We start from the raw sequence: 23,857 nt of genomic DNA, 5'->3' as shown, positions 1-23,857 counted from the left end.
AAGAAGAATTAGAAGAATTCGAGGTGACTGGGGCACGTACTTGTCCACCTGTCTGGGAAGAGTTTGATCTGGTGACACCTGATGAAGTGGACAAGGCCTTTGGAGCTGTGAGTTCCGCCACCTGTTTACTGGATCCGTGTCCCTCCTGGTTGGTTTCGGCCAGCAGGGAGGTGACACGGAGCTGGGCCCAGGAGATTACCAATGCTTCCTTGGGGAGGGGAGTTTTTCCATCACTCTATAAAGAAGCACTCGTGCGCCCCCTCCTCAAGAAGCCCTCCCTGGACCCAGCCGTGCTTAACAACTATCGTCCAGTCTCCAACCTTCCCTTTATGGGAAGGTTGTCGAGAAGGTGGTGGCACTCCAGCTCCAGCGGTCCTTGGAAGAAGCCGATTATCTAGGTCCCCAGCAGTCGGGTTTCAGGCCCGGTTACAGCACGGAAACCGCTTTGGTCGCGTTGATGGATGATCTCTGGCGGGCCCGGGACAGGGGTTTATCCTCTGTCCTGGTGCTCCTTGACCTCTCAGCGGCTTTCGATACCATCGACCATGGTATCCTTCTGCACCGGCTGGAGGGGTTGGGGGTGGGAGGCACTGTTCTCCAGTGGTTCTCCTCCTACCTCTCCGGTCGGTCGCAGTCGGTGTTAGTGGGGGGTCAGAGGTCGATTCCGAGGTCTCTCCCTTGTGGGGTGCCTCAGGGGTCGGTTCTCCCCCCCCTGCTCTTCAACATCTACATGAAACCGCTGGGCGAGATCACCCAAGGACATGGGGTGAGGTATCATCAATATGCGGATGATACCCAGCTTTACATCTCCACCCCATGCCCAGTCAACGAAGCGGCAGAAGTGATGTGCCGGTGCCTGGAGGCTGTTGGGGCCTGGATGGGTGTCAACAGACTCAAGCTCAAGCCGGAGAAGACGGAGTGGCTGTTGGTTTTGCCTCCCAAGGCAATCCCATCTGTCCGTCCATCACCCTGGGGGGGGGGAACTATTGACCCCCTCAGAGAGGGTCCGCAACTTGGGCGTCCTCCTCGATCCACAGCTCACATTAGAAAAACATCTCTCAGCTGTGGCAAGGGGGGGCGTTTGCCCAGGTTCACCTGGTGCACCAGTTGCGGCCCTATCTGGACCGGGACTCATTACTCACAGTCACTCATGCCCTCATCACCTCGAGGTTCGACTACTGTAATGCTCTCTACATGGGGCTACCTTTGAAAAGTGTTCGGAAACTTCAGATCGTGCAGAATGCAGCTGCAAGAGCAGTCATGGGCTTACCTAGGTATGCCCATGTTTCACCATCACTCCGCAGTCTGCATCGGCTGCCGATCAGTTTCCGGTCACAATTCAAGGTGTTGGTTATGACCTTTAAAGCCCTTCATGGCATTGGGCCAGAATATCTCCGAGACCGCCTACTGCCGCACGAATCCCAGCGACCGATTAGGTCCCACAGAGTGGGCCTTCTCCGGGTCCCGTCAACTAAACAATGTCGGTTGGCGGGCCCCAGGGGAAGAGCCTTCTCTGTGGCGGCACCGGCCCTCTGGAACCAACTCCCCCCGGAGATCAGAACTGCCCCTACTCTTCCTGCCTTTCGTAAACTCCTTAAAACCCACCTTTGCCGTCAGGCATGGGGGAACTGAAACATCTCCCCCTGGGCATGTTTAATTTATATATGGTATGCTTGTGTGTATGGCTGTTAGTATATGGGGTCTTTTTTCTTAAATCTTTAAATATTTTAAATTTGTTAGATTATTTATGATTTGTTTCCACGTGTTGTGAGCCGCCCCGAGTCTTCGGAGAGGGGCGGCATACAAATCTAAGTAATAATAATAATAATAATAATAATAATAATTCTCACAAGGTGGAATATGATCCTGCTGCTTTCCTGATTGAAACACAGTTCATGTGGAAAGGAGAGAGACGTACATGCAATAGCAGAGGCTCTGGCTGTGCCGAAACTCCATATTTCTCTGCCCAAAGTCTCCCCTGGAGGATTCAGCCAAAGAGCAGAGCTGAAACTTTGATTATAATTCTCCCTATCAGGAGAGATCCCTTGATAATTCAACTTTGGGGAATGAAAGGAAAATAATCCCCATATGACAGTGGCAGAGATGGAATTAAATCGGTCATCTAGAATTGAGAGGTTTGAGAGTTCCATGCTTGAAACTGACCCCGGAGGGAATACACAGCACCTGTGGCTGAAGAAACAAATAAATCTGAGATTTGTTGGAATAAAGACAAAACCCCAGGGGCCAGATGGTGCCAGAGCATCTCACAGATCTAAAATAGCTGCTTGCTGATTTAAAGGCAATATGTATTTAACTTTATTTTGAAAGTTAAAGCTCAAAGGTCCCACACAAAAGGGCTGATGCAACTTTAGTGAAAAACTAGTTACCAGAACTTTGCAGAATTAAAAAAAAACTTTTAACTTTTTAGAGTTAAAATAAACTTTACTCTGTGTCTCTCTTTCTCTCTCTCTCTCTCTCTGTCACACACACACAAACCCAGAGAGAAGTTAGAAGAAAACTGGCTAGCTTAGCAACCTGAAGATGAGTGGACTTCAACCCCCAGAATTCCACTGTCAGCACTCAGGGACCTTACCTCCCTGGGCCTTTCCATGCTTTAGCTGTTCCTCTCGCTGCCTGTACAGTGCAATCTGTGCTCTGGCCTTTAAATCCTAACCGGCCTCCTCAGGTAGTGAGTTGGACAACTAAAGCTGGCAAAGACCCATCTGTTGTTGTTTTTTTAAGGCCCATTCTCACAAGGAGGTTTGAACATCTTTATTTGAAGAAACACCAGTCTTTTAGCCAATGATTTATTTGTGGGATTGTGTATTATTTTGCTGGGTGTCATCCTCTTGTAGCTAGAATGGAAGGAAAAACCACCTGTGCACCTATCTTTTGGACTGTGTTGCCCAAGTGGTCATAGTCTTTCATTATTTGAGTCAGGTCTTTCCCTGTGTCATTTGTTCCCCCATGGATCACCAGTAGGAGGCAGTAGTCAGTGGGCTTTATTATTTTGGTAAGATTTTGCATTACATCAGAGATTTTAACTCCAGAGAGACAGCACACATCTCTGGTTTATTTTATTTATTTTATTTTATTTATTCAATTTTTATGCCGCCCTTCTCTTTAGATTCAGGGCGGCTTACAACATGTTAGCAATAGCACTTTTTAACAGAGCCAGCCTATTGCCCCCAACAATCCGGGTCCTCATTTTACCCACCTTGGAAGGATGGAAGGCTGAGTCAACCTTGAGCCGGGGGTGAGATTTGAACCACTGACCTACAGATCTACAGTCAGCTTCAGTGGCCTGCAGTACAGCACTCTACCTGTTGCGCCACCCTGGCTCCTGGTTTGATTGTCTGGTCTGCAGATGGTAGTTTCAGTTCTCCTGAGAATTGAGTCACCCATCACCAGCTTTTTCCTTTTCATTGGGTTGGGGTGGGGGGTCTTTTTCTTTGTTGCGTTAGCTGGTGGCACTGTTTTATTGTGCTTTCTTTCTGGTGGTTCTTTGTCAATTATCTGTGGGTTCTCTTGTGTGAGGAGTCTCAGGTATTTGTTGCTTGTAGGCAGTGGGTTTGGGAGGGGCGGGTTGGAATTGGTAGTGGTTTTGTATTTGGTTTGTTTTTTGTTCTTTGTGTGACATGTGTCCATTCATTTTCATCCTCTGGGGCAGAGATGGGGAACCTATGGCACGGGGGCCACAGGTGGCAGGTGGAGCCATATCTACTGGCACATGAACTGTTGCGCTCGCTCAGCTCCAACATGCATGTGTGTGCCGACCAGCTGATTTTTGGCTCATGTAGAAGCTCTGGGAGGGGATTTTTTGTTTCCCGAAGTTGGGAAAGAGGCCCTTTCCAGCCTCCAGAGGGTCTCCCGGGGGTGGGGGATGAGGGAAATTGTTTTTGCCCTCCCCAGGCATTGAATTATGGGTGTGGGCACTCGCGCAAGCAAGCAATGCTTTTTTGGTACCCAAGGAAAAAAAGTTTCGCCATCACTGCTCTGGGGGGTTGATTCTGTTTTGCTCCTTTGAGGTGTTGGCTCTACTAGGAGTTTGTTGGACTTTCTCATTTTGATGTTTGTGTTTCAGACTTTTTAGGTTTTTCTCTAGGTTTTCTATTTTTTCCTCAATTATTTGGATTAATTTACATTTGTTGCATGTAAAGTTTAGGAGGTTTGAGGGCAGAAGTGCGTACACACAGCACAATCTGCAAATCACCATGGAGTCAGTTTGTTCCCCATCCTTGTGTGTGGTGGGTTGCAAGGTGGATGTGGGAAAGTAGAATGTCTTCCAGAAAGACGTTAAATCCTGGCTTTTCCGGCAGGCCTGGAATTACGATTGACTGCAAGTACGAATGGTTTTGTAGGATATTATTGTTTTTATTGCATCGATGATTTTATTGCTCTATTTTTATCATTGTTGTATTTATGATTATTGTTAGCCGCTCTGAGTCCTATTTGGAGTGAGCAGCATATAAATACAAAGAAAGAAAGAAAGAAAGAAAGAAAGAAAGAAAGAAAGAAAGAAAGAAAGAAAGAAAGAAAGAAAGAAAGAAAGAAAGAAAGAAAGATAGATAGATAGATAGATGGCCGGCCAGCTTCTGATTGTCATAGAACAGTGGTTCTCAACCTTTCTAAGGCCGCGACCCCTTAATACAGTTCCTCATGTTGTGGTGACCCCCAACCATACGTCTAGCACCAATTCTTCCAAGAGAGCTTTGAGCTGATTGACAGGAAGATCAGAGAGATGCCCCCAATGTAAACGCCTGATTGGTCAGATTGTAAAAATATGTTCCAAGATGCCAGAATAGAAGCTTTAGTTCCTAATACCAGGATAAATTTGTCTATTTTCCCAGGGTTTCATGTGACGCCTGTGAAATGGTCATTCGACCCCCAAAGGAGTCCCGACCCACAGGTTGAGAACTACTGTCATAGAAGAAATAGCAAAATTGGATTTTTATATGCACAACTACACACAAATACATGAAATTCCATGTACAGTGGATCCCCGACATAAGAGCTGCTCTACTTAAGAGCAACTCGAGATAAGAGCTGGGAGGGGAGAGATATTTTTGTTCTACTTACAAGCCCAAATTCGAGATACAAGCGCCAAGGAGCTGTCTCCTGAAGCCAAACGCTAACTTCCGCGTTCGGCTTCAGGAGACAGCTGCGAAGCGGCGCGTGTGTTTTAAAAGGTTGCAGCCGGCCGTGGGGGCTCGGGGGTGTGTGTGCTTGCAGCTTTCTTTCTTGCTCTTTTTCTTTCTCTCTTTTACCTTCCCTTCTATTTCTTCTTTTCTTTCTCCTTGCCACCTTCTTCCCTCCCTCCCTCCCTTCACTCATTCCTCTCTTACTCTCCCCTTTCATAAGTTTCCTTGCTTCCTTCCTCTGTTCCTGTCCCTTCCCCCTTTCTTTCTTTCTTTCTTTCTTGCTCTTTTTCTTTCTCTCTTTTACCTTCCCTTCCTCTATTTCTTCTTTTCTTTCTCCTTCCCACCTTCTTCCCTCCCTCCCTTCACTCATTCCTCTCTTACTCTCCCCTTTCATAAGTTTCCTTGCTTCCTTCCTCTGTTCCTGTCCCTTCCCCCTTTCTTTCTTTCTTTCTTTCTTTCTTTCTCTCTTTTACCTTCCATTCCTCTATTTCTTCTTTTCTTTCTCCTTCCCACCTTCTTCCCTCCCTCCCTCCCTTCACTCATTCCTCTCTTACTCTCCCCTTTCATAAGTTTCCTTGCTTCCTTCCTCTGTTCCTGTCCCTTCCCCCTTTCTTTCTTTCTTTCTTTCTTTCTTTCTTTCTTTCTTTCTTGCTTGCTTGCTTGCTTGCTTGCTTGCTTGCTTGCTCTTTTTCTTTCTCTCTTTTACCTTCCCTTCCTCTATTTCTTCTTTTCTTTCTCCTTCCCACCTTCTTCCCTCCCTTCACTCATTCCTCTCTTACTCTCCCCTTTCATAAGTTTCCTTGCTTCCTTCCTCTGTTCCTGTCCCTTCCCTCTTTCCTTCCTTCCTTCCCACCCTCCGTCCATTCATTCACCCATTCCTCTCTTGATCGCTTAAAGCCGGTCCCTGGTGCAAAAAGGGTTGGGGACCTCTGTCCTACAGGATTGGGTGGCAGAGAAGTTGAACATATGTAAATTTAAAAGTTTAAGAAAGTTTACAAGTTAAGTGAAAGAAACTTCATTATTCATTTATATGTACATGTACATTTCTTCATTAAAAACATGTCTTTCTGCATAATTTAGACTAACTTTGTGAGTTTTTTGAGGGCTGGAACCAATTAAAATTATTTACATTAATTCCTATGGGGAAAAGTCGTTCGAGATAAGAGCTGCTCGACTTAAGAGCCCAGGTCCGGAACGAATTAAACTCGTATCTCGAGGTACCACTGTAATATTATTTAAGAGTTTCAAGTAAAAAAGCCCAATGAGTCTCATTTCTCTCTGTGTTTTGTAATTGATAGAAACACAACAGAAAAATCTCCAACTAATTGCACAAAAGGAAGAGCTCTGCAAAAATTTGGAACAAAGACTGAGAACTTTTAGATAGCAACCCCGCCTTTTCTTCCAGAATTTGATATTAAATTCTCAACAGTTTCCCCACCAATCCCCAACAAATATTCTATACTGATTGATTAGCTCTTGAGCCATATCAAAGTACAAAGTTCCAGAAAAAAATAATTATTAAAATTTGATAAAACAATTTAAAATTGAAATTAATATAATTTAAAATGAAATTGGAATACAATACGATTTAAATGAAGTTGGAATAAAATACAATTCTAAAATTTAAATTGAACAAAATACAATAATTTAAGATATAGATAAGATATGATAAAATTATAATTTGATGTTTACATGAATAAATAGAGAACTGGTTACTGGGTGAGAAATTGGATTGCATTTAACCTGGGCCTTGTGTGTACCAGAAAATCCCTTTGACATTTAAAAAGGGAACTGTTTCTGTTTTTCTGTTTATAAAAACATTTGGGTTTTCCTTTTATCGTGTGCTGTGTGTCTTCCTGGACTAATTACCCTGTAATTTTGGTGGGGTTTTCCGGCAGAACAAGTGTGAGTGCAAGAAAAAAGCACCAAGCTCAGACAGCACCAAAGACCTCTAATTTCAACCCTGAGCTACAAATATACTCTTTTTATTCATTGGGTTCGTTTCACCATCATTGCAATTCATTCCAGCTTTTCTAAAATTGAAATCGTTCCAAAAAGCTTCCTCTTGTTTCTTGTCTGCAGACCCTGTCACCGTACAACAAAGGCTTGATCAAACGGGCCATCAGCCAGAGTGGAGTCGGTCTCTGCACTTGGGCCATCCAAAAAGACCCCCTTTTCTGGGCCATCAAGGTAAAGCAGAACCTACGTGTTACATTTATGGGGATTCCCTCAGGCTTGGCCCTGAACCTACCTGAGATGCTGGCAGAGGTTCCGTGGGGTTTTCCTAAGATTCTGTCCGCGTTCCCCTTGTAAAAGTGGATTGGAGAAGTTACAAGGCTCTCTTCTGTGTGATCTTCAAAGACTAGTCCTAGAAACCATAGTTGGCCCATTACAGATAAGAACCTAAGAACCTAAGAAGAGCCCTGCTGAATCAGGCCAAAGCCCATCGAGTCCAGCATTCTGCGTCACCCAGTTGGCCACCAATTGTCCACGGGGATCTTGAGCAGAAAGAGAAGGCCCTTTCCCTTGACCCCCAACAAATGGGACCCAAGGGAACCCTGCCTGCCTCAACCAAAATAGAGGCGGCACATGGACATCCATTTCAATCACCACCTATGATACACTTGGCCTCCATGAATCTGTCTCATCCTGCCTTGAAGCTCCCCCCAGAGATTAGAACCGCCCCTGCCCTCCTCGCCTTTTATAAGTTGCTGAAAACCCACCTATGTCGCCAGGCATGGTGTAACTGATGTATCCCCTTGCTAATATGGTTTATGTATGGTATGATTGAGTTATATGGTTATTTTAAGGATAAGGGTTTAAAGTATTGGATTTGTTTACATTGTTCACTGTTGTTGTGAGCCGCTCTGAGTCTTCGGAGAGGGGCGGCATACAAATCTAATACATTATTATTATTATTATTATTATTATTATTATTATTATTATGTCGATATAACACAGCAAACGAGATCACTATGCTGGATTTCGTATTTCATCACCAGTCGGGCGCTGCCCAAGCACCTAGGACTGCGTGATGTAGCGGCGAATTATGTGTGCGGATCCCAGTAAAGCGGCCTTTTGCAATTGACAGATGGAGATTTTGTCAATTCCGATGGTTTTCAAATGTCCACTGAGATCCTATGGCACTGCGCAAAGCCTGTCGAGGACCACTGGGACCACTTTCACTGACTTATGCCAGAGTCGTTGCAGCTCGATTTTTAGATCTTCGTATTTTACTAATTTCTCTTGCTGCTTCTCTATTATTATTATTGTTGTTGTTATTGTTGTTGTGGTTGTTGTTATTATTGTTATTATTGTTATTATTAATTATTTCCTACTGGGGCAGAGCACCTGACTGCACAGTCCCAAGTTCCCTTTTTTTACCCCGGTGCCATTGTAACTTTGGTCACTAAATGAGGACGTTGTAAGTTGAGGACTGAATGTGAGGATCGGTCTGCCCAGCAGCCCAAATAAATATAGATTTCCGCCTTTTTCAGGTCACGCATAAAGTGGGCTGTCCAACAGACAACACCACCGTCCTGGCCAACTGCCTCCGGGTTACTGATCCGAAGACCCTGACCCTCGCTTATCACCTGGAACTCACCAACTTGCGCTGTAAGAAGGAGTGGGGAAGAGTATCGTGGGGGTGACTGCGGGTGGGGGAGAGTTTGTGGGTGGGGGAGAGTTGTATAGAGCGCTGGTGAGACCCCATTGGGAATACTGTGTCCAGTTCTGGAGGCCTCACCTGCAAAAAGAGATGGATCAAATCGAACGGGTCCAAAGACGGGCTACAAGAATGGTGGAAGATCTTAAGCATAAAACTTATCAGGAAAGACTTCATGAACTCCATCTGTATTGTCTGGAGGACAGAAGGGATAAGGGGGGACACAATCAAAACATTTAAACATGTTAAAGGGTTAAATAATGTATAATTTTTGAAGGTAAGATAATGTATAGTTGTAATTTAATCTATTTTCTAATTTAAAAAAGGAAAAAAAACCTTAAAAATTTGTTGGCCGTCTTCTCACCCTGCAGACCCCTTGGTCCATTATCTGGCCTTCGCCCCAGTGGTGGATGGAGACTTCATTCCTGATGTCCCAAAGAACCTCTTCACCAACGCGGCGGATGTGGACTATGTCCTTGGAGTCAACGATATGGACAGACATTTCTTCGCAGGGATTGACATGCCGTCTATCAACCGTCCCCTGGTCAGCATCACCCCGTAAGGAGAGCAGGCGACACCAGGGAGGGGAGGAAGGCTGGTGGAACATTTGGAGATGTTGAGCTGGGCTGACCTGCTGCCTTTTAGCAATAGCATTATAGCATTTAGACTTATATGCCGCTTCATGGTGCTTTGACAGCCCTCTCTAAGCGGTTTACAGAATCGGCCTCTTGCCCCCATCAATCTGGGTCCTCATTTGACCCGCCTGGGAAGGATGGAAGGCTGAGTTAACCTTGAGCTGGTGGTGAGATTTGAACTGCTGACCTACAGCTAGCGGTTAGCTGAAGATAGCAACAGACTTATCTACCGCTTCTCAGTGCTTTTGCAGTCCTCTCTAAGTGGTTTACAGAATCCGCCTCTTGCCCCCAACAATCTGGGTCCTCATTTGACCCACCTCGGAAGGATGAAAGGTTGAGTCAACCTTTAGGAAGGAAGGAAGGAAGGAAGGAAGGAAGGAAGGAAGGAAGGAAGGAAGGAAGGAAGGAAGGAAGGAAGGAAGGAAGGAAGATAGCAACAGATTTATATACCGCTTCGTAGTGCTTTTACAGCCCTCTCTAAATGGTTTACAAAATGGATGGATGGATGGATGGATGGATGGAAGAAAGGAAGGAAGATGCTTCCTAGGAAACTATTAGAGAAGATAAGCAGGGAACAATATCCTAGCAGTCTTCCAATATCTCAGGGGTTGCCAGAAAGAAGAGGGAGTCAACTTATTCTCCAAAGCCCCTGAGGGTAGAACAAGAAACAACGGGTGGAAACTAACTAAGGCGAGGAGCAGCTTAGAGCTAAGGAGAAATTTCCTGACCGGGAGAACAATTGTTCCTAAAAACCCTTGTTCAATGATGAGGCACCTCTACTGATTACATTCCTATGTTGCTAAGCTCCACTTGCAACTACTTTTTAAAGAGAATAAAAATTAACAATAGGTTCCAGAAACATCTCCAAAAGGAGGCAACAGAGTCAGTTTCAACTCTTCACTTCTTCGCTCTCTTCTCATCCTGGGCTTTTATTTCTCCTCTGCTCCTTTTTAATGGCCTCCACCTGCTCCAGCAACTCCTTCAACTACCCCTCCCTTTGCCTTTCCTCCTCATCTGGGGTACCCCAACCGCTGGAACAATCTTCCCCTCCTTCTACTCCTTGTGGCTCTCCAACTACTCCGCTTTCTCCTCCTTTTGCGCCTTGTGGCTCTCCATCTGCTCCGCTTTCTCCGAACTCAATACCAAGTTGGTTCAATAGTGCCTTCCCTTCCTCCAATGATTGTGCTTTGAACTTCTTATTTCCCTGGAACACCAAAAAATGGCTTGAGATTGGGCGTAGAGCAGCTCTAACTTTCAAAGTTTCCCAGGAGAGATATCTGAGGACTCTTATCTCGTTTCCATCTTGATTAAGACCAGCACAACTTTTCAAATACTTGTAAACCATTCCAGCTTTCTTCTCACTGGCCAAGGCCATAACAATGTCTCTTTGCCTTTCTGGGTTTCTACGTGGAACGCCCCAATGAACGTGTTCTATGTTACGAAAAACAATTTGAATATCATACGTTTTCATCCAATCGAAAAGTGCTTCAGCTAATTTCAATCTTGGAGCAAAATCTGTTCTAAAACCATGCAGACGTAAATTTCTTCTCCTTTGACGATCCTCCAGATTGATAAGCCTATAATTATATTGCTTACAATCCTTGGCTTGGCTTTTAATTTGTTGCTCTAATTTCTCTACAAAAGCTAAGAGTTGTTTTTTTTTTCCTTTTTTTTAAAAATCCTAATGGATCAACAGAGGATTTGACAACTGGTCAACAAAACAAAGCAATACACAACACCACTAACCAGTGCAGTTAGATCCTTGGTGCAGGTATTTCTCAAAGAAAATAAAGAAGGCCAGATGGTAATAATTTTAAAAAATTAGAGATGTTAACTATCTGGAGGCCGACACTAAAAAAGTGGCAGGTGTCCATTGTGGCGAGGGGCAGCCTCACACTTTAAAACACTGTTGTTTCTTCCTCCCACTGTCAATTCTTCGCACAATGCACAAATTTTGTTGACACACGTCTGTGCAAAAGCTAAGGAGGTTTTTTTTGCTTTTTTGTGGTTTTTGCTGTTGTTTTTTTCAAAGCCTAACGTGGCAACAGAGGATTTGACAACTGGTCAACAAAACAAAGCAATGCAAACCACCACTAACCAGTGCTGTTAGATCTTTGGTGCAGGTATTTCTCAAAGAAAATGAAAAAAGCCAGATGGTAATAATAATTCTAAAAAATTAGAGATGTTAATTATCTGGAGGCCAACACTATAAAAGTGCCAGGTGTCCATTGTGGCGAGGGGCAGCCTCACACTTTAAAACACTGTTGTTTCATCCTCTCACTGGCAATTCTTCGCACACTGCACACATTTTATTTACATACAAAAACTAAGGGGGTTGGGGGGCTTTTTTTGGTTTTGGTTTTTGGGGGAGTTTTTTTGGTTTGTTTTTTTGTTTGTTTTTTAAATCGTAACATGTCAACAGAGAGTTTGACAGCTGGTCAACAAAACAAAAGAAAACAAAACACCACTAACCAGTGCTGCTAGATCTTTGGTGCAGGTATTTCTCAAAGAAAATAAAAAAGGCCAGATGATAATAATAATAATTTTAAAAAATTATCTGGAGGCTTCTCCAAAGGCCAACCTTTAGCCATCTGAAGATCCTCTCGCTCTGGATTCCTACAAGAAACGCCCGCGACAGCTCATTTCACTCCCTTGCACACGTGTGAGTTGAGTCTTGGCACGATACGAAATCCACATCCACACTCCAAGAGGAAAGGAAAAAACCTTTCCCGAAGCCGCTACTCCACAGCACCAGAAAAAGCCTTTTGCTGGTCAGTGGAAGATAAGGCAGAAACGGTGGACAGGGGGGAAATTCAACGCAGCCGCGGGCTGTGGAATCCTTAGACCTTGAGAAAAATACGTATTTTTCTGTTTATGGTTTTTTGTTTTGTTTCCAAAAAAAAAGAGAGGCTAAAACTCCTCCCAGTGAAACCAAACCTATTAAAACATGAGCACCCATTTCTGCCAACGCATCCCACTTGCTCATAAACCCGTGGGAGCTTGTTGTTAAGACGTCACCCAACGTCACGTTGGCCAACAGCCAAGGTTACGCAACTAGGGGCTTCGTTGTTGTCAAACACACACACATACTTAAGATAGAAAGTGTAATAAACCGAGACTTCATATGGAACTGGCTTTTATTGAGGAACACTTGCCAGAACAGGCAGGCACAGACTTAAACTTTATACAGAACAACATAGCTCTTTATACCCAAAGCTGGCTGAGGCACTAGCCAATACACATTAAGTATCTTTTCCCGCTTACACTGTTACTGTGTATACGCGTCCAATCAGCACCTTGGATAGGGTGCCAATAGTTGCAGCGTCTAACCGGCCGGTTGTCAAGCAGACATAACACACCTTTCCCCTTCGTTGGAGCACACATAGTCTTTTAAATAAGCGGGTTTTTTAATAATCCTGCTGGAGCGTCTGGGCTCCACGGCCTCCTCTTGCAAGGACTCCGGCTGCCTGGGGTCGGTGCTGGCTAATGCTTCCTGATGGCATTCTTCTCGGGTAAAACTTCCAGCACTCCCTGCATGCCCCGGTGCCATAACCCACTCCTTTTCCAGCACCCCGCCCCTTAACTCACTCATTTCTGGAGCCCCTGCCCTGTCCAAACGGATTTGATCCAAGTGCCTCTTCCAAAACCTGCCGTCTCTTAAAACCACTTCAAAAGAACGAGGTCCTAATGCCCGGCTCACGGTAGCCCGTTCCCAACGCCTCTCCCCAGAGTACGCTCGGACATACACATTATCACCTACCTCTATCCTCCTTCCAGGCGGTTCTGGCCACTGTGCCGCTTGTGCATACAATGGGTGTAGCCTGTCTAGGGTAATCCTGAGCTTTCTTCCCATTAGTAACTCTGCCGGGGTCTTCCCGGTCGCCACACACGGTGTTGAGTGCTGAGCCATTAACATCTCTGTCACCCTCTGATGCCAGGACCCTTGGGGCATCCTCTTGAGGGCATCTTTGGCCGAGCGAACCATACGTTCCGCCTGGCCATTATTAGCTGGATGCCAAGGAGATGCCAGGGCATGCCGGATGCCCACAGCCGCTAAGAATGATTCAAACGCCACCGAAGTAAATTGCGGCCCATTGTCCGAGACAATTATGTCAGGGAATCCGTGAGAGGCGAATAAAGATTCCAGAACTTCAATGATGGCCGGAGACTGGGTAGATCTCATGCGGACCACCTCTAACCATTTAGAGTGGGCATCTACCACAATTAGGAAGTTCTCCCCCATAAAGGGGCCCGCCAAATCCAAGTGCACTCGCCCCCACGGCCCCGCAGGCGGCTCCCAGCTTAAAGGCTCTGAGCGGGGGGGACAAGACCGACTTTCCTGGCACGCCTGACAAGCTGCCACTTCCTGCTCGATTTCCCTATCCATGCCCGGCCACCAGACATAATCGCGGGCAAGACCCTTCATGTGGACTATGCCCGGGTGTCCTTTATGTAACAATGACAAAACTCTGACGCGCTGCTTGGGAGGAATCACCACTCTGCTACCCCTGAGTAAACATCCCTTTTCTATTGAAAACTCGCTCCGACAACGAAAATACGATGTAAACGCTTCTCCAGGGGAGGAGGCAGGCCACCCCCGAAGAACCCATTGCTTAATTTTAGCTAAGCTATGGTCCTTTTCAGTCTCCCTAGCCACCTCAGGAGCCGCCAATAATAAAGGTTCCTCCCCAATGGCCATGACCGTGCAGGCTGGAGCCGGGTCAGAGAGAAGATCCGCGAGTGGACACCTGCTTAAGGCATCTGCATGGGCGATGTGGCGACCCGGTCTATAGACTAAAGAATAATGGTAATTGGCCAAAAAAATTATCCATCTAGACATTCGCGGCGACAAAACAATCGGACTTTGCTTATTACCTGCTAACAATCCCAACAAGGGCTGGTGGTCAGTGACCAACTCAAAATGCCGCCCATAGAGGTAATCATGGAACCTGCGAACTCCCGCAATCAAGGCTAACGCCTCCTTATCAATGTGGCCATAATTCCTCTCCGCCTTGGCTAAGGTGCGGAAAAAAAATGCCAGCGGAGCCTCTTTCCCGTCTGGTAACTTGTGGCTTAATACTGCCCCCACGCCGTACTGGGAGGCATCGCATGTCAAAATCAAAGGCAACGTTGGCGAATACTGGGCTAGCACACAATTCGAGGTGAGTATCTCTTTAACTGCCCTAAAAGCTGACTCCTCACGCCTGCCCCAATGCCACACGGCCTCTTTATCTAATAATCTGTGCAGCGGTTCTGCAACCGACGCCTTATGAGGCAGAAAAACCGCATAGAAATTTAACAACCCCAAAAATGCCTGAAGCTCTGACTTGGACTGTGGTCTCGGTGCCTCTTTGATAGCCCTCGTTTTCTCCGCTGTGGTGTGAATTCCCTCAGCATCAATAGTAAAACCCAGGAACTCCACCCTCGGAACTCCATACACACATTTCTTAGCCTTTAACTTTAAACCAGCATCCCTGAACTTTGACAACACCTGCCTGGTTCTTAATTCTAACTCCTCCACCGTCCCCCCAGAGACCAACACGTCATCGAAATAAGGCACCGTTCCCCCAATTCCATAAAGCAACCTTTCCATGAGCCCCTGGAAAATTCCAGGGGCAATAGATACCCCAAATTGCAACCGGTTGCATTTAAACACCCCCCTGTGAGTGATAATTGATTGGGCTTCAGCTGTCTGGGGGTCCACAGGAAGCTGCTGGTAATCCTGTGTGAGATCGAGTTTTGCGAATACTTTACCCTCTCCTAACGAATGCAGCAGATGCTGCACAACTGGCAGCGGGTATGAGTGATGGGCCAATGCCCTGTTGATCGAGCACTTATAGTCCCCACACAAACGTATGGCCCCATCCCCTTTAACGGCAATCACCACCGGTGTTTCCCACTTGGCTTGGTCTATCGGTTCCAACACCCCTTGAGCTATCAACCTATCCAGCTCTTCATCCACCTTGGGTCTAAGGGGAATGGGGACCCGGCGGGGCTTCAGGCGAACAGCTGGCACTTGGGGGTCTAAACTGAATGAAATGGGTGAACCTGTATAACAACCCAGCTTGGTGTCAAAAACAGAGGGAAATTCTTTGGCCCAATGATCAAACCCAGAGCCCTCCCTCACTGAGTTGACTCCCACCTCAGAAAAACCTAAGCAGTTAAACCAGTCTAACCCAATCAAATTGGAGAAGGGCCCGTCAACTACAATTAAGGGTAATCTCCCCGCAAAGGATTTAAAACGGACAGCAAACTTGCCCTCCCCCACAACAGGAATATGAGTTCCTTGATAATCCTTCAAGTTCAATTGACATGGATGAAGGTGAGATTTCTTCAGCGCAGGGAAACAGCGCTTCGCCGTCGACCAGGAGACAAGAGAACGAGCAGACCCGGTATCCACCTGCATAGAGCAGACAGCCCGACACAGGCCAATGTTCACCGAAATCTTGTCCGACGAAGAGAACGTCTCCCGAACATAAGTTGGAACAGAACGTGGAACCCTGTAAATGGCATTACAGTCCTCCCTTCGCAAGTACGAAGACCTCCTCTGCCAACGGGAGCCGGAGTTCGTGAAGTCTTTTTGCTCTCTCGCAGCCGGCGGCGGGGATCTGCGGGACCAGCAGACTTTGGCAATATGTCCTTTTGCTCAACAGCGCCAACACACTGCGCCCCGAAAAGAGCAATTGGCCCTGAAATGGCTTCCCCCGCACCCTCGGCAAGGAGACGGGGGGGCGGGGGCGAGTAGCAGGCTGTTCATGGCCACGACCCGCCGCTAGCCGGCAAACTTCCTCTTCAGCAGGCACTGCCGGCCCGTCCAAATCCGAAGAAACACTGGGCTTGTCTAGAACAGGGGCATTAGGCATCGTGACATTCACCGAGCTGTCCATGGCTGCCACTGACTGAGTTGACAGCTCAAACGCCCTCGCTTCAGATATAGCTGCCTGAAACGATAAGTCTTGAATAGCCAACAAACGCCTCTTTAAACGCCCATCCCTGATTCCAAAAACCAAGCTATCCAGGAGGTAATCATTTAAATCAGAAAATTCACAGTACAGAGCTGCCCTACGAAGAGCCACTACATAGTCGTTAATTGTTTCTCCCTCTGCCTGATTCCTCTGGTAAAACTTATAACGGCGGGCGCAACGGGAGGGGGCTGGGGCATAATGGTCCTGTAGTGTCTTGAGGAATTCCTCCCATGGAACATTGTTAATAGAGACTGGGGCAAACAAAGCCCGGGTGGTCTCAAACATCCCAGTCCCACAGAATCCGAGGAAATATGCCCTCTTCCGATCCCCAGAGATCTCGGAAAACCCGTTTGCAATCAAAAAACAATCAAACCTGGCCACATATGAGTCCCAGGTCTCCCCTTGTGGATCAAAGGGGGGAAAAGATACGTGGGTAGACATCGTGGGAAGGAATAATTACCCACAACAGCAGAAATCCTCGTCGCCAAGTGTAATAAACCGAGACTTCATATGGAACTGGCTTTTATTGAGGAACACTTGCCAGAACAGGCAGGCACAGACTTAAACTTTATACAGAACAACATAGCTCTTTATACCCAGAGCTGGCTGAGGCACTAGCCAATACACATTAAGTATCTTTTCCCGCTTACACTGTTACTCTGTATACGCGTCCAATCAGCACCTTGGATAGGGTGCCAATAGTTGCAGCGTCTAACTGGCCAGTTGTCAAGCAGACATAACAGAAAGGCCCCAGGGTGCTTTTGTGTGTGTGCGGGAGCGCAACCTGGCGTCAGGGGGAGGGGGATTAGAAGATGCCTTTGGTGATCTTCCAGCCCCTCTTCTTCATCCTGGGAAGCGTGAAGCTGGAGTCTTGCTTCATGGCGGTCACCCGGCTGGGGACGTGCTTCTTGAGGATGAACTTGCAAGTGCCCTTTGGTTTCATGGCGTAGAAAACGTTGGCACTGTTGGGGATGACGAACACTAGGGGGAAGAGGGAGAAAGAAAAAAAAATGATTCCCTACTCCACATCGCTAACCCTAGCCCCAGCAGCAATAGCATTAGCATTTATAGAAACCTAGAAGATTGACGACGGCAGGAAAAGACCTCCTGGTCCATCTAGTCTGCCCTGATACGACTTCCTGTATTTTATCTTAGGATGGATCTATGTTTATCTCAGGCATGTTTCAATTCAGTGACTGTGGATTTACCAACCACGTCTGCTTATTTATTTTATTATTTATTATTTATTAATCAGATTTGTATGCAGCCCCTCTCCGCAGACTCGGGGCGGCTCACAGCAGCAATAATACAATGTAAACAAATCTAATATTTAAGTTAATTTAAAACCCCAATTTAGAAACCAATCATACATACTAACATACCATGCATAAATTTTAGAAGCCTAGGGGGAGGGAAAGTCTCAATTCCCCCATGCCTGACAACAGAGGTGGGTTTTAAGGAGCTTATGAAAGGCAAGGAGGGTGGGGGCAACTGATATCTGGGGGGAGTTGGAAGTTTGTTCCAATGATCTACTACTCTTTCAGTGAAATAATATTTTCTCATGTTGCTTTCCCCCAACTAACTTCAGATTGTGCCCCCTTGTTCTTGTGTTCACTTTCCTATTAAAAACACTTCCCTCCTGAACTTTATTTAACCCTTTAATATATTTAAATGTTTCGATCATGTCCCCCCTTTCCCTTCTGTCCTCCAGACTATACAGATGGAGTTCATGAAGTCTTTCCTGATAAGTTTTATGCTTAAGATCTTCCCACCATTTTTGTAGCCCGTCTTTGGACCCGTTCAATTTGATCCATATCTTTTTGTAGGTAAGACCTCCAAACTGGACACACAATTAATCTACACAGTAAATAAATGGCGCTAAAACAAAATCGGAGAATCCAATACGCAACTTTCAGTACCTTTCTCCTTTGAGATGATCTGGGAGAGTTCATAATTCTCTGGCTTATCTTCATCCAGGTTGTGTTTGTCCATAGCTTTACGAATCACCGCTGGGGCTTTTTCCTGGTTGCTCACCTGGAAGAGAGGTATTTAAAAGAGGCCCAGAGTGAAGCAAAGTTCCCTTCATTCCACCATTAAGGCGGTTGCTATGCTCTCTAGTTGTTGCGCTGATGATGTTACCCAGTTGGGTCGCAAAACGTCTGCAAGGAAACCACCAAGCTCAGAGAGCACCAAGGACCCCCCCAGTCCTTCTCCTCCTCCTCCTCCCAATCTCACTCCCTCTAGCACTGATGTTGTTCCGTAGTTGGGCCATGAAACATCTGGAAGAGAACCAGTAAGCTCAGAGCTTCTGTGAATCTTAACAAAGTCCCATTCCCTTCTAACACTGATGAAATTACCTAGTTGGGTCATGAAAGGCCCCCACACTTTAACTCCGAGCACAAATATTATCCTGAGAACAGCAAAAGGCCGTGTCTTTGTGGATGTGCAAAAAAGACACGATTCTCACTAGGTGGGGTTCCACACCGATACTCATTAGGTTCAAGTCTCATCTACAGACAGAGACGAGATTATTATCCCAACCTTCTCGCCTCCAGCAAAGCTTTGGGGCACCTAATGTTGTGGTTGGCTCGCAGGTCCTCTTGAGCCTGATAAACTGGGGCCACCTGGACACGGTCTTGTTCCTTTTGGAACCTTTGTGTTTGAGTTTTAATTCGGGGCTAGTTACCGGCTGGCTACGGCGCACGACAGAAGACCTACCAAAATACTTTTGTACACGTTTCCATTATCCGTCGCCAATTTGACTCGGATAATACAACAATCGCTGGACTGCTGCTTGAACAAAGGCAACAAGAAGGTTTTGCCGGCAATGGTCGAGACGAACGTTTGTTGTGTAACGTCTAACATCGCCGGCTGGGAGGATTCGTTGCTTGAACTTGAGCCGAGACCCGATGTATCCACGGAGGAGGGTGAGGGAGATTCCCCATCCTAGAGAAACGGAAAGACGACGTTGACTATCCAATCAATGAGATCTGCCTATCTTATCCTTTGTCCTCGCTGGAAGACATCTTTGGGGTGCTTACAACAACAGGGACCCCACCGTGGTCCAAAGGAAGACGTTGAGAAGGTGGCCTTCTGACGTAGTTCCCCAAACACGGCCAAACCCCCTGAACTCAAGATTCTTTTAATTAGGACCGCCGGCAGCCCCGGCAAAAAATGTTTCTCTCTCTGCATTCTAACAAATCTGTCCGGCGGGAAGATGAATAGTTATCTGCTACATTTAATCACTGCTGCCTTTTATCCCCAGGGCTACAGTAGGGATTTCGCTAGCAGCGGTGGCTTTTCTGTCCCGAGGACCAGCTCATAGATTTCCACTGCTCTCCTCTCCTCTGCTTTCTGTGTATCAGGCACAGGACCCAGCTGTTCCTCTTGCTCATTGGCCATTTCCAGAACTGGGGGCTGTTGTCCGTCTGAGAGCTGATGGACAGCCCAGGCTTTGCCCCTCCCTCCCTCCCTCTCCCTACTTCTCTCTCTCCCCCTCCCTCTCTCTCTCTTCATCTCTCTCTCTCCCCCCTCTCCCTCTCTCCCACTCTCTCTTCATCTCCCTCTCTCCCTCCTTATCTCTCCTTCTATCCCCCTCTCCCACACTCTCTTCATCTCTCCCTCTCTCTCTTCATATCTCTCCCCCTCCCTCTTTCTCTTCCTCTCTCTTCCCCCCTCTCTCTCTTTCCCTACAAAAGCTAAGAGGGGTTTTGTTTTTTTTTTGAAATCCTAATGGATCAACAGAGGATTTGACAACTGGTCAACAAAACAAAGCAATACACAACACCACTAACCAGTGCAGTTAGATCCTTGGTGCAGGTATTTCTCAAAGAAAATAAAGAAGGCCAGATGGTAATAATTTTAAAAAATTAGAGATGTTAACTATCTGGAGGCCGACACTAAAAAAGTGGCAGGTGTCCATTGTGGCGAGGGGCAGCCTCACACTTTAAAACGCTGGTGTTTCTTCCTCCCACTGTCAATTCTTCGCACAATGCACAAATTTTGTTGACATATGTCTGTGCAAAAGCTAAGGTGGTTTTTTTTGCTTTTTTGTGGTTTTTGCTGTTGTTTTTTTCAAAGCCTAACGTGGCAACAGAGGATTTGACAACTGGTCAACAAAACAAAGCAATACAAACCACCACTAACCAGTGCTGTTAGATCTTTGGTGCAGGTATTTCTCAAAGAAAATGAAAAAAGCCAGATGGTAATAATAATTCTAAAAAATTAGAGATGTTAATTATCTGGAGGCCAACACTATAAAAGTGCCAGGTGTCCATTGTGGCGAGGGGCAGCCTCACACTTTAAAACACTGTTGTTTCATCCTCCCACTGGCAATTCTTCGCACACTGCACAAATTTTATATACATACAAAAACTAAGGGGATTGGGGGGCTTTTTTGTTTTTTGTTTTTGGGGGAGTTTTTTTTTTGTTTTTGTTTTTTTGTTTTGTTTTTAAATCGTAACATGTCAACAGAGAGTTTGACAACTGGTCAACAAAACAAAAGAAAACAAAACACCACTAACCAGTGCTGCTAGATCTTTGGTGCAGGTATTTCTCAAAGAAAATAAAAAAGGCCAGATGATAATAATAATAATTTTAAAAAATTATCTGGAGGCTTCTCCAAAGGCCAACCTTTAGCCATCTGAAGATCCTCTCGCTCTGGATTCCTGCAAGAAACGCCCGCGACAGCTCATTTCACTCCCTTGCACACGTGTGATTTGAGTCTTGGCACGATACGAAATCCACATCCACACTCCAAGAGGAAAGGAAAAAACCTTTCCCGAAGCCGCTACTCCACAGCACCAGAAAAAGCCTTTTGCTGGTCAGTGGAAGATAAGGCAGAAACGGTGGACAGGGGGGAAATTCAACGCAGCCGCGGGCTGTGGAATCCTTAGACCTTGAGAAAAATACGTATTTTTCTGTTTATGGTTTTTTGTTTTGTTTCCCAAAAAAAAGAGAGGCTAAAACTCCTCCCAGTGAAACCAAACCTATTAAAACATGAGCACCCATTTCTGCCAACGCATCCCACTTGCTCATAAACCCGTGGGAGCTTGTTGTTAAGACGTCACCCAACGTCACGTTGGCCAACAGCCAAGGTTACGCAACTAGGGGCTTCGTTGTTGTCAAACACACACACATACTTAAGATAGAAAGGCCCCAGGGTGCTTTTGTGTGTGTGCGGGAGCGCAACCTGGCGTCAGGGGGAGGGGGATTAGAAGATGCCTTTGGTGATCTTCCAGCCCCTCTTCTTCATCCTGGGAAGCGTGAAGCTGGAGTCTTGCTTCATGGCGGTCACCCGGCTGGGGACGCGCTTCTTGAGGATGAACTTGCAAGTGCCCTTTGGTTTCATGGCGTAGAAAACGTTGGCACTGTTGGGGATGACGAACACTAGGGGGAAGAGGGAGAAAGAAAGAAAAATGATTCCCTACTCCACATCGCTAACCCTAGCCCCAGCAGCAATAGCATTAGCATTTATAGAAACCTAGAAGATTGACGACGGCAGGAAAAGACCTCCTGGTCCATCTAGTCTGCCCTGATACGACTTCCTGTATTTTATCTTAGGATGGATCTATGTTTATCTCAGGCATGTTTCAATTCAGTGACTGTGGATTTACCAACCACGTCTGCTTATTTATTTTATTATTTATTATTTATTAATCAGATTTGTATGCCACCCCTCTCCGCAGACTCGGGGCGGCTCACAGCAGCAATAATACAATGTAAACAAATCTAATATTTAAGTTAATTTAAAACCCCAATTTAGAAACCAATCATACATACTAACATACCATGCATAAATTTTATAAGCCTAGGGGGAGGGAAAGTCTCAATTCCCCCATGCCTGACAACAGAGGTGGGTTTTAAGGAGCTTATGAAAGGCAGGGATTGTGGGGGCAGCTCTGATATCTGGGGGGAGTTGGAAGTTTGTTCCAATGATCTACTACTCTTTCAGTGAAATAATATTTTCTCATGTTGCTTTCCGCCAACTAACTTCAGATTGTGCCCCCTTGTTCTTGTGTTCACTTTCCTATTAAAAACACTTCCCTCCTGAACTTTATTTAACCCTTTAATATATTTAAATGTTTCGATCATGTCCCCCCTTTCCCTTCTGTCCTCCAGACTATACAGATGGAGTTCATGAAGTCTTTCCTGATAAGTTTTATGCTTAAGATCTTCCCACCATTTTTGTAGCCCGTCTTTGGACCCGTTCAATTTGATCCATATCTTTTTGTAGGTAAGACCTCCAAACTGGACACACAATTAATCTACACAGTAAATAAATGGCGCTAAAACAAAATCGGAGAATCCAATACGCAACTTTCAGTACCTTTCTCCTTTGAGATGATCTGGGAGAGTTCATAATTCTCTGGCTTATCTTCATCCAGGTTGTGTTTGTCCATAGCTTTACGAATCACCGCTGGGGCTTTTTCCTGGTTGCTCACCTGGAAGAGAGGTATTTAAAAGAGGCCCAGAGTGAAGCAAAGTTCCCTTCATTCCACCGTTAAGGTGGTTGCTATGCTCTCTAGTTGTTGCGCTGATGATGTTACCCAGTTGGGTCGCAAAACGTCTGCAAGGAAACCACCAAGCTCAGAGAGCACCAAGGACCCCCCCAGTCCTCCTCCTCCTCCTCCTCCTCCCAATCTCACTCCCTCTAGCACTGATGTTGTTCCGTAGTTGGGCCATGAAACATCTGGAAGAGAACCAGTAAGCTCAGAGCTTCTGTGAATCTTAACAAAGTCTCATTCCCTTCTAACACTGATGAAATTACCTAGTTGGGTCATGAAAGGCCCCCCCACTTTAACTCCGAGCACAAATATTATCCTGAGAACAGCAAAAGGCCGTGTCTTTGTGGATGTGCAAAAAAGACACGATTCTCACTAGGTGGGGTTCCACACCGATGCTCATTAGGTTCAAGTCTCATCTACAGACAGAGACGAGATTATTATCCCAACCTTCTCGCCTCCAGCAAAGCTTTGGGGCACCTAATGTTGTGGTTGGCTCGCAGGCCCTCTTGAGCCTGATAAACTGGGGCCACCTGGACACGGTCTTGTTCCTTTTGGAACCTTTGTGTTTGAGTTGTAATTCGGGGCTAGTTACCGGTTGGCAACGGCGCACGACAGAAGACCTACCAAAATACTTTTGTACACGTTTCCATTATCCGTCACCAATTTGACTCAGATGATACAACAATCGCTGGACTGCTGCTTGAACAAAGGCAACGAGAAGGTTTTGCCAGCAATGGTCGAGACGAACGTTTGTTGTGTAACGTCTAACATCGCCAGCTGGGAGGTTTCGTTGCTTGAACTTGAGCCGAGACCCGATGTATCCACGGAGGAGGGTGAGGGAGATTCCCCATCCTAGAGAAACGGAAAGACGACGTTGACTATCCAATCAATGAGATCTGCCTATCTTATCCTTTGTCCTCGCTGGAAGACATCTTTGGGGTGCTTA

The 23,857-nt window shown here is 46.0% G+C and overlaps 3 protein-coding genes across 3 annotated transcripts; 1 reads left to right on the top strand and 2 right to left on the bottom strand.

Moving 5' to 3' along the window:
* The first annotated feature begins 730 nt into the window (after nucleotides 1-730).
* Nucleotides 731-9,367, top strand: LOC139155153 (bile salt-activated lipase-like). The gene is made up of 4 exons (XM_070730237.1): nucleotides 731-766; nucleotides 7,224-7,331; nucleotides 8,639-8,756; nucleotides 9,177-9,367. The coding sequence occupies exons 1-4, from the start codon at nucleotides 731-733 to the stop codon at nucleotides 9,365-9,367; spliced, it is 453 nt and encodes a 150-aa protein (XP_070586338.1).
* A 7,823-nt stretch (nucleotides 9,368-17,190) lies between these two features.
* Nucleotides 17,191-19,807, bottom strand: LOC139155152 (ral guanine nucleotide dissociation stimulator-like). The gene is made up of 4 exons (XM_070730235.1): nucleotides 19,721-19,807; nucleotides 19,124-19,351; nucleotides 18,325-18,439; nucleotides 17,191-17,386 (listed from the first exon to the last, which is right to left on the bottom strand). The coding sequence occupies exons 1-4, from the start codon at nucleotides 19,805-19,807 to the stop codon at nucleotides 17,211-17,213; spliced, it is 606 nt and encodes a 201-aa protein (XP_070586336.1). The 3' UTR covers nucleotides 17,191-17,210.
* Nucleotides 19,808-21,597: 1,790 nt separating this feature from the next.
* LOC139155149 (ral guanine nucleotide dissociation stimulator-like) lies at nucleotides 21,598-23,560 on the bottom strand. Its single transcript, XM_070730232.1, has 3 exons — nucleotides 23,536-23,560; nucleotides 22,734-22,848; nucleotides 21,598-21,793 (listed from the first exon to the last, which is right to left on the bottom strand). The coding sequence occupies exons 2-3, from the start codon at nucleotides 22,804-22,806 to the stop codon at nucleotides 21,618-21,620; spliced, it is 249 nt and encodes an 82-aa protein (XP_070586333.1). The 5' UTR covers nucleotides 22,807-22,848; nucleotides 23,536-23,560; the 3' UTR covers nucleotides 21,598-21,617.
* Between the last annotated feature and the right edge of the window lie 297 nt (nucleotides 23,561-23,857).

The sequence above is a fragment of the Erythrolamprus reginae genome (genome assembly GCF_031021105.1).
Source record: "Erythrolamprus reginae isolate rEryReg1 chromosome 13 unlocalized genomic scaffold, rEryReg1.hap1 SUPER_13_unloc_16, whole genome shotgun sequence".
In the NCBI taxonomy this organism is placed as follows: domain Eukaryota; kingdom Metazoa; phylum Chordata; class Lepidosauria; order Squamata; family Dipsadidae; genus Erythrolamprus; species Erythrolamprus reginae.
This window is presented reverse-complemented; position numbering and strand designations above follow the sequence as displayed.